Source organism: Neopsephotus bourkii, unplaced genomic scaffold (assembly GCF_033783945.1).
Source record: "Neopsephotus bourkii isolate Nb327-2 ecotype Australia unplaced genomic scaffold, CSIRO-AGI_Nbou_v1 NB_53, whole genome shotgun sequence".
NCBI classification, from domain to species: Eukaryota; Metazoa; Chordata; class Aves; order Psittaciformes; family Psittacidae; genus Neopsephotus; species Neopsephotus bourkii.
This window is the reverse complement of record NW_026900570.1, coordinates 15,997,198-16,006,952: the sequence shown is the minus strand read 5'-3', so window position 1 is coordinate 16,006,952 and position 9,755 is coordinate 15,997,198. Positions and strand designations below refer to the sequence as shown.

The 9,755-nt window shown below is 43.4% G+C and overlaps 1 protein-coding gene across 1 annotated transcript in view; it reads left to right on the top strand.

The window, feature by feature from the left end:
* Positions 1 to 4,266: 4,266 nt before the first annotated feature.
* STAM (signal transducing adaptor molecule) overlaps positions 4,267 to 9,755 on the top strand; it is a 31,915-nt gene continuing 26,426 nt past the window's right edge. The window contains exon 1 of the mRNA XM_061352219.1: positions 4,267 to 4,447. Within this exon, the coding sequence (XP_061208203.1) occupies positions 4,408 to 4,447 (40 nt within the window). The 5' untranslated portion in view covers positions 4,267 to 4,407. The remainder of the gene's footprint in view (positions 4,448 to 9,755) is intronic.

Sequence of the window (9,755 nt, the reverse complement as noted above, 5' to 3'; positions counted from 1 at the left end):
TATATATGCAAATATCAACTAGAAAGCTGCGCATTCCAATTTTTAATATGGTAAGGGCAAAATTAATTGTTCTATAAAGTTTATTTTTGAATACTTGAATTAAAGTTTTGAATACTTGCCTAGTTCTGAAGTTACATGGATTTGAGAGAATTCCAGCTATGTACTTCATATAATTCTATCTGCATAATTCATAAATATTAAGGCCAAAAGGGGCAATTAAATATTTTTAGACTGACTTCTTGTATAACAGAGGACATCAGACTTACTGTACTGATATTTCATATAACCTTTTTATTTAATAAAGAATGTGAATACTGTAAGTAAGCCATGTAACTCGGACACTTGCAAAATTCTAGGATATGTACAGTAAGATTATAGACGGGAAGTAAATCACTATAGTCCAGTACTTGGAACATTTACATGTGACCTGTGACTGGGGTAAATTTTTTCTCAGTCATATCATTGTATTGTTATGCATTACAGCATCTTGTATGCAATCCAAAACATCTTGTACTTGCCCTGTCAAAGATAAAAGATGTGATTAAATGGACTGCTGGCACATTCTCTATTCTGAACCTTCCTCTTTCCCTTTGATTTTCTTTTCTGCCCAGCTTACAGTTTTGAAAGCACTGTACACAATGAACTGTAATGAAAAAGCAGTTAAAATAAAGGTCAGTGTGCTGACATTGATCTTTGTATCCCTCTCCTTGTTAGAAGTGTACTGGCCTGACTTTTTGGAGTTATACACCTTATCTTTATAGCATAGCAGGTACCAAACTAATATGTCCTAAAAAAAAATGGCTATGCCAAGTGTAGTTGTCCAGCAGTGATCTGGAAGTGCAGTGGCCTTCCCCTCCATGGCCATAATGTTTTTGTCTTCCTCTTAAGAAATATGCTTGTCTAATGCAGAGATGTGTCAGCTGAGGGACTGTAAAAAATATTAGAACTTCCCTAGAAGACTGTAATTTATAAGCTTCTGTATCTAAGTACTCTTTCCTACCAGAAGACTATATAAAAATGAATCATTGTATATCATCAGAGTCTGTAACTAAGCTTGGTAGGGGTAAACCCTTGCCATAATTAAAAAAATAATATATATAAATGATCAACAAAACTAAAGTTACTTAAGCAAATTTTAAAGTATGTCACACTTTTAAAAATATAGGAAGTGAGTTGCACTTGCAATTGAATACATGTCTTTTATCTCTTAGCAATATCTGAACAATGGTATTATGGTAAAAAATGAAGTGTGCAAAGAAAGAAGTGTCCTTACTGATCATGTGAGGTTGTTTACTTTGGACAAAAGTAGCACATATTGCTAAAAACCGCCCTACTTAAAACTTGCTATAGGGCTGTTTGGAGCCTTAACTGTTGGTTAAAGCTCCTTTAGGAAATCAATAGAGTCAAGTCTGTTGCAGAGGATGTCTTCAGAATGAGGTCTGAAATAGAACACACGAGCTATTCCCAGGCCAGGCCAGTTTTTCTTGACCCAGGCTAGTGAAGTACAGTCCCCAGCCATGCCTTCCTGCCTCTTCACTTGCTGTGGTTTAATGGCAAGGTGAGTCAGATAACTGACATGATCCAACAGGGAACTTTCTGCAGTGAGGTAGTTTTCAGCTGGATCAGCTGACTATGCAGCCACAAATGAATTGGATCAAATTCCAAATCTAATATGAGAAATGTGGTGGCAGCACATAGTTGTGGGTGCAGGGAGTGCAGCGTTGCTACATTCTCTATCAGCTGTAGTTACCCTGAAATTAGATGCACTGCACCTTTGAACTAGGTTCCTTACTTTTAGACAGCTAACTTAGGCAACCAAAGTCCCACTTCAAATACAGTAGGAAATAACAAAAACATTCTGAACTATATCCAACAAAGGAAGCTTAACACACTTTTTTTTTTTTAATAGTATACTCTTTGTACAACTCACACATAAAGTAGAAAAGCTGGTTTCAATAGTCACCTCTGTCTGGGAGGCCAAACCCTGCACTTGGTGGATGAGTGCTCTAACCACTACACTTTGTTGCGCTATGAAATAATGCTTGAGCTATGGGACAAGGAAAAGAAGAAGACACGATATAATACAAAATATTCAAAGGACTCCTGTACTTCACACTGTGTTAAACAGAAAAAAAGATTGTTACAGAAACTTGAGCCATGACTACTGTCATGGTTTAAACTCAGCCATGCAGCTAGCTCGCTCACTCCCCTCCCCTTCCTCCCCTCTCTTCCGGAGGGATGGGAGGAGAATCAATAGAATGTAACTCTCATGAGTTGAGATAAGAACAGTCCAGTAAAAAGTATAACACAAACCACTGCTGCTACCACCAATAATAATAATGATAAGGGAAATAACAATGGAAGAGAACACAACCACTCACCACCCACCAACCAATACCCAGCCTGACTCAGCAGTGATCTAACCCTTCCAAGTAACTTCCCCCAGTTTATATACTGGGCATGATGTGCTGTGGTATGAAATACCTCTTTGGTCAGTTTGGGTCAGGTGCCGTCTCTGCTTCCTTCCGTCTTCCCCTCCTCCCTGGCAGAGCATGAGGCTCAGAAAATCTTTGGTCGGAGTAAGTATTACTGAGCAGCAACTAAAAACATCGGTGTTATCAGCACTGTTCCCAGGATGAAAGTCAGAAATACAACTCTGCACCAGCTGCTAAGGAGAAAACTGACTGCTACTGCTGAACCCAGGACAACTACAGAGTTCTGCAATGCTCCTTGACTACAGACTCACCTTTTTCAAAATGTTGAGTAGGGTGTTGCCTGGGAAGTAAAGTTGGGTGGGAATCCTTTCAGGCTGAAGACAGTCCAAAACCCTAGTTCCCCACATCTCTTATTTGCTCTTAATGCAGGACTACTGCATGAAAGCTCTGCCTGTTTTGAAAGGATTCTTACAATTCCTTTTTTAACCTATTGAGAAGGGGTGGAAAAGGAAGGGATAAAACAGGCTCTGAGAACATCTACCATATGTTTTTTGTGAACATAATGGGGGCTGATGAATGGTGAGGAGGTAAAGCATCCTCTGAGAGTATCTAGCAGATGCCGTTGAACTGAGGCAGAATCCAAAGAAAACACGCAATTCCATAAAAATAGTCCTAAGCAATAGATCACTGCTGACCTGCATCAGCTGCTGAAAACTGTTGCTGCAGAAAAGGAAAGAAGCAAAACTGGAGGCAGTAGAAAAAAATTTAGTAAAGTATGGAAGTGGCTAATGACTGTAAAACCCTGTGGGAAGAGGCTTGGAGTTCAGTTTCATTGGATGTGTCAGAACTCTGCCTGATGCATCACATTCATAGTTGAGCATGGCTAGTGCTATTGACTGCACCTAGTGCTTCTGCACTGCAAATAGCAGGAGCACCTTTTTTATTTCTTGGTTGCACTCTTCTGGTGTGTCCATATTGCTCTTTGAGATGCACCTAACTTGTGTGCATGTGCTCTCTTTTGCTTGATTAGTGATCCAGCTAGTTCAGAGTAACTAAATAGTATTAAAAGTCCTTAGGGACAATGACTGTTTTTTTTATGTGACAGCCAAAATAGGCAGAACATGTCATATTCAATAAGTCAAACTGTTATCATGGTTCCCCACTGGAGCCAACAAGACAGTCATACAAAACAAAGTAGCAAGGTACAACCAAAGGCCACAGAATAGTCAAGGCCCTGTGAACAGCTGATAGCTACTGATTGCCGCAGCATCTAACCATGGAGAGGTGGTCACGCTCCCATGCCGTACTGTGAAAGATGCCATCATAACCACCACCCTGCACCTTTGTGGTTGTCAGGCCACCTACTTCAGAAGAGTGGCAGCATCAATAATTAAAAGACTCTGTCAACCTGATGCATAGGGAAGCTCTGAAAATTTTGTCCAGGAAGCAAACGTGTCTGGACTCGAAACCGACTCACCTCCTACTTAGGGAGGCACAAAAAAGTTCAGCAGAACTAGACAAAATAACCACCGCTTTGAACCGCCATAGCCATGCCCGGCCTGGGTTCGCAGTGGCGGTGCCTCCGGGAGCAGGGCACCAGTCAAGGCCACGTCAGGCAGGGAGCCCGTCCGCCCACCTGCCGAGCGCGGCGAGGGCCAGGCACCTCTCGACCCGCGGGGACCGGCGGAACGGGCCTCCAGGACCCTCCCTCCCGCCGGTCGCCGCCTCGGGGCAAGCCGAGGGCTGGAGCCGGAGCCGGGCAGCGGGGCCCAATCGGCATCGGCAGCGGGACCACTCCGGTGTCCCAGCATGCTGCGCGCGGGGGGCTGGCTCCCCGGCCCTGGGAGGAGGAGGAGGCGGCAGTGGCGGAGGTACCTCGGCGGGAGGAGGAGTCGCTGTCGCTGCTGAGAGCTTCTCTCTCCGCCGTCGCGCTGCCGGGAGGGGTGGCAGCGCCGCTCCCCCCCGCCCCGCGATGCCGCTCTTCGCCACCAACCCTTTCGACCAGGATGTGGGTGAGTGGCTCCCGCGGCGCCCGTCCCGGCCTGGCCCTCTGCCCCGGCCTCCCGCTGAGGTAACCCGGCGGGCCGGCCTTCCTCCGACCTCTCTCCTGCCTCTAGCCCCCCGCCGGCTGCCATACCGCTCGGCCCCAGGCTCTCCGATGCCCGCCCAGCCTCGCGTGTGGAAGGGAGCGAGAGGCAGCAGCGGGAGGGAGCTTCCTGGCAGGGGACGGTAGTGGCTGCGGCCTGGTCGGTGACAGGACGGGGGCTGCTGCGGGCCCTGCCTGGCGGCGTGGGTCGGCGAGCCAACGGGGCGAGAAAGGGGGGGGCTTGCGGGAGACAAGCTGACCTGCCTAGCATAAGCAGCATTACGGCACAACAAAACAAGTACCGAGAAATGCTTGTGCTGAAGTGTTGCTGGGAGATGGAAAGTAAAATGCACCTTCTACAATTTTTCACAGGAATGAGAACATTGTCAACGAGTCTTGTATTCGGCTCTTTAAAGTGAATTCCTGTGGGAGCCTTCTTGAAACTTGACGTGTTGTGGGCAGGTTTCATCCTCGCTTTGTTTATTCTAAGGCCAAAGTAGATGGAGAGGAAATGCCTTGGTTTTACTTGACAAAAGTTGTGCTTAACGCTGATGTGTCCAAAGGTAAAATAACAGCGAGGCATTTAAAAATTAATTTTGCACGTCTGATTTGTGATTGTGTAATAGGATTTGTCTCCAACCTGCTGCTGGCGTTTGTTTTACTGTGAGTGATAAAAGCTTTGTGTGGTAAACAGTGTAATGGTCTTTTTCACCTGCGTAGATAAGTACCCTCCGCACCCATCTTAGATTACTTTTTTTTGCAGCAGTGTGTAACACTATGTATGTTCCTTGGCACAAATTTCTTTAGTAGCCTCTTACTTGCTGTAGCTTTCAACTACAAGTACATTGTTTCTTTCTTAATGTTGTTTCAACTTCAGACGTCTGGGCTCCAGTTCAATTCTTCCAGATCTTAAAAAAACCACAAACCCTACTCAAAACTAATTGGAAAGTGTGTATCTTCTTTTTAAGGGAAGGGGTTCCTGCATAAATGAGAGCCTGTGACACAAATTCTGTATGTATGTTACCAGGAATTCTTTGTTGTACCTTAATAAAGCATACTTTCCCTTCTCATTTTGAACAGTTAAGAGCGCTTCTCTACTGAAGACTGCCCTTTTATTTATAATTTTCTTGGTGGCAAAGTTGATGGTGACTTATTTTTTTCCTAATTGTTTTACTGTCTTCTAATGTAATTTGGCAATTGAAAATGAGGAAGAGGTTTCACTGCTTGCCAATTTTCCATGGTCCATTAGAAGATTGAAACATTGGTAATATTATATGTGAGAATGATTTGAACTAATAAGATTAAAAAGTGATAGCTGAGGTTCTGGCAAACCTTCACTTCTTCCGAAGTCAGTCTTGCAGTGAAAATCAAACTGCTTGAATGGGTTTCTCTAGAGCTGCATCTGGTAGATGTGCTTGTCAGCACTGTAAATTTTCTAATGCAAGGAGTAGCACCCAACTGCTACTTCAGTGGTTTATTTGCTGTTTTCTAGGTGCAGAGGATGGCAACACCTTACCTACTGTGCTTCCCTAGCACAATGACCAGTAGATGTTTTTCAGAAGCATTATTCTGTATCCTGTATGAGCACAGGGAAATAACCACTCAGTTTCAAATTGCTCTTGGAAAAGCAGTGGGCAGTGGCCTAATTTTCACCAGTAAACACATCTTTCTGATGGCCTCCCTCATGACGTCCTGAGGGAGACAGAAGGAGCACCAGGCTGTTCAGTTGGTGGCAACCTTCTTTCAGGAGCCTGCTGCCTTTATCCATCACTTAACTGGACTTGTGCCAGGGAGATGGGAATGATGAAGTCTCCTGGAAAGTGTCCCTGGGCCCTTCTTCCCCAAGGCCCCTTGGGAATGTGCTATTATCTGGATGAACTTCTTGGCAGGCTTCATAAGATAACGTCAGCTGTGAGTAAGGTCTCGTGTTCTCGGGAAACTTCCAAAAGTTGCCAAGCAGTAGTGTTATTTTTCAGTTCTTTTCTCAGAGTGAAAGTTGAGTGTTCTGCTTTTGTTCTTGCCCAGCAAGAAAGTTTTCTTTTGAAAGCTGGATTCCTGCAGCAGGAAGGCAGTCAAAAGCTATTCTTAATTCCATGTGGATTTGAATATTGGTGTGGTTGATAATATTGCTGTGATAGCTGGGCATTCTTGTCTACGTGACAGCTAATCAGTACTGTGTGATAGTTGGAAATTATTTTGGAACCATTTTGGATGATGGATTGCAGAGAACGCATCTGGAACTAAATTGTTTTCTGTTGTTTTGAGGAGCATAAGTATCTCTAAGCTCAGAAAGAGAAATTTCCCTGATTGGCCAGTCATTGGCGTTTGACTAGTCCGGTTAGCGTGCTTCTGCTGTGGAACGTGGTCATAATAGTGTCAGCCGTTTAGTGTCAACTTTGTACAGAGATTTTGAGGGTGCATCTCTTCTTAGGGTGTGGTTGGTAAAATAATGTTCTTTAAGACTACTGTTAAACTAATAATATTAAAGAATGCTTTAAGCTGCCCAGAAATTTGAGGTCAGCCATTGTCATCTTCAAAGAATCCAGATCTCTGGATGAAGCCCAAATGCTTTGTTTTGCTTTCTGAATCCTCTTTTTATCATATCTAAGACTATTTCAGCAGGAAGGGATGTTAATAATTGGTGACACAAGTTGTGTGGGTTTTCATAATCAAGTCTGAGAACCCTGTGACAGTGTTCCAAGTAAGGAACATAGTATGGGAATCTAACAAAAGAAAAAATCTTGAAGACACTGTACCACTGAGATTATAATTAAGAGACTAAGCCTTCATTTAAGGGGTTAGAATCAATAGTGTTCTTATTAGTTTGATGTGAAGTCTGCTTCTGCCAGATTTCACAACCTTAATCATAAAATTCCCAGAGAATTGTTCCTGAGAAATGCAGGTTTCTCTGTAAGTTTAATGCAGCCACAGTAATGGTGAAATGTGCTGTAAGAACTAAGAGACCATTTGCTAATCTGTCATGACAGGCTAATTAGTAATGTAGCGGTGATTAGGCTAGGTTTGATGAAGGACTCCCTGCTAAAGCAGTTCTAAAGTGTCATTTAGATGTTGTCTCAAGAATAAAATCTGTAAGTATGGAGTTAATGTAGTCATTCTAACTTGATGTCAAGCATTGTCTTCAGTGTCAGGGCCACCCCTCAGGAATCCTTGATCTAAGAAACTGGTGAGAAAGTCTGGAGAAAGGAAGTCATTTCCTTGGTTAAGGAGGATTTGGTTAGAAATCATTTAGATGAGCTTGACATCCACAAGTCTATAGGCCCTGATGGGATGTATCCACAATTGCTGAGGGAGGTGGTGCTAGGCTACTCGTGATCATATGTGAAAGGTCATGCCTGAAGACTAGAAGAAAACATCACCCCAGTCTTCAACAGAGCAAGAAGGAGGACCCTGGTAATTACAGGCCAGTCAGCCTCACCTCAGTTCCTGGAAAGTAAAGGCTGGGGGCTGACCTGCTGCAGAGTAGGTCTGCGGAGAAGGACCTGGGGTTCCTGGTGGACAACAAGTTGTTCAGGAGCCAGCAATGTACCCTCCTGGCTGAGGAGGCCAATGATATCCTGGGCTGCATTAGGAAGAGTCAAGGGAGGTTATCTCCCCTTGCTTTTCTACTCTGCTCTGGTGAAGCTGCATCTGGAGTACTGTGTCCAGTTGTGGGCTCCCCAGTTCAACAAGAAACTGCTGGAGAGGGTTCAGCAAAGGACTAAGAGAATGATTGAGGGTCTGGAGCACCACTCATGAGGAAAGGCTGAAGGAGCTAGGCCTGTTCAGCCTAAAGAAGAGAAGGCTCAGAGTGGGTCTGCTCAATGTGCTTAAGTATCTGAAGGGAGAGTGTCAAGAGGATGGGGCCAGACTCTTCTCGGTGGTGCCAGGTGATAGGATAAGAGGCTATAGATACAAACTAAAGCATAGGCAGTTCTACCTGTTCTACCTGAACATGAGGGAGAACTTTACTGTGAGGGTGACTGAGCATTCGAGTACGTTCTGCCCAGGGAGGTTTTGGAGTCTACTTCCCTGGAGATATTCAAAAACTGTCTCTGCACAAGCCTGAGTAATGTGGTCTAGGTGACCCTGCAGGGAGGTTGGACTAGATGATCCCTTCCAACCTCAACCATTCTGTGACTCTGTGATTGTAAGGAATGAAGGCAGTACTTGCCCTTAGTCTAGTTTGCAATGTGTAATGGTTTGAGGAACCACAGAAGTGGGAAGAAACGAAAGATTCAAGCTCACTATTTACAGTAGTAGGAAATTAAGCAAATATTTTAGTAATATAGTAGAACTGTCAACCTGATGTGACTTGCAATGATTTTTCACACATTTTATTAACTACAGCAGTTAGTGATCATTTTATACTTACAACTCTTTGGATATTTAATAGTATGCATGAATTACATATGATTGTACATATCAGTGTACAGTCTGATGTTATTAGGATGTAAGAAATGTTTTGACTATGATTCCCATTTTCATGTAATGAAATACTTTCACTATTTAAACTCATTATTCTTTAGCTTTCTTTCCTTGGTTAGCCAACATTTCTAAAACCATCCAATTACGTGTCTCCCTAAGATCGTCCTTTTTCTGTTTAGGCCAGGTTAGCCAAAAGGAGGGAAAATAGTTGCAGAGGAGATTTTTGATCACAGATAATTATGGAGACTACAGATTGCGAGTTAACTTCTGGCTGCAATGGAAGATGTATTCCAAGGTTTTGGTTCAGCTTGTCATGAGTCTGGCACTTTTTGGCCCAAGTTGGCCTACTGCTTTTCTCGGTGTTGTTTTAGATAGAAGGGCATTAACTGTGAAGCTAGCAGGGAGGCTGAATAGAAAACATGTGGGAAGAAGCTATAGCCACCCCTTTTTCAGTTATTTATAAATGTTTATGAGAAACAAGAACTTTTCTCTAAAGATACCTTTGGTGTATGTTCTCAGTGAAAAATGGCAACACTGACAGGATAAAAAAAGAGTTGAATACCTCTTCTGCATAAAAGCCAACAAACAGATCCTTTTCAGTATCTCTTTCTGAAAATTAATCACCAGAGTCTGAGTTCAGCTGGGCAATTTGAAGCCAACATAGTGCATTCCATAGTTTTTGTAGACTGTACTTTCCTGCTAATTCTTTTTCATTCCTCCCTGGGAAGAGCTGTCATTTTAAGTGCTTCCCCTCATTTCAGCCGTGACGGTGTGCGTTATAATATAAATATTCAGAAGAATCAAAGTGG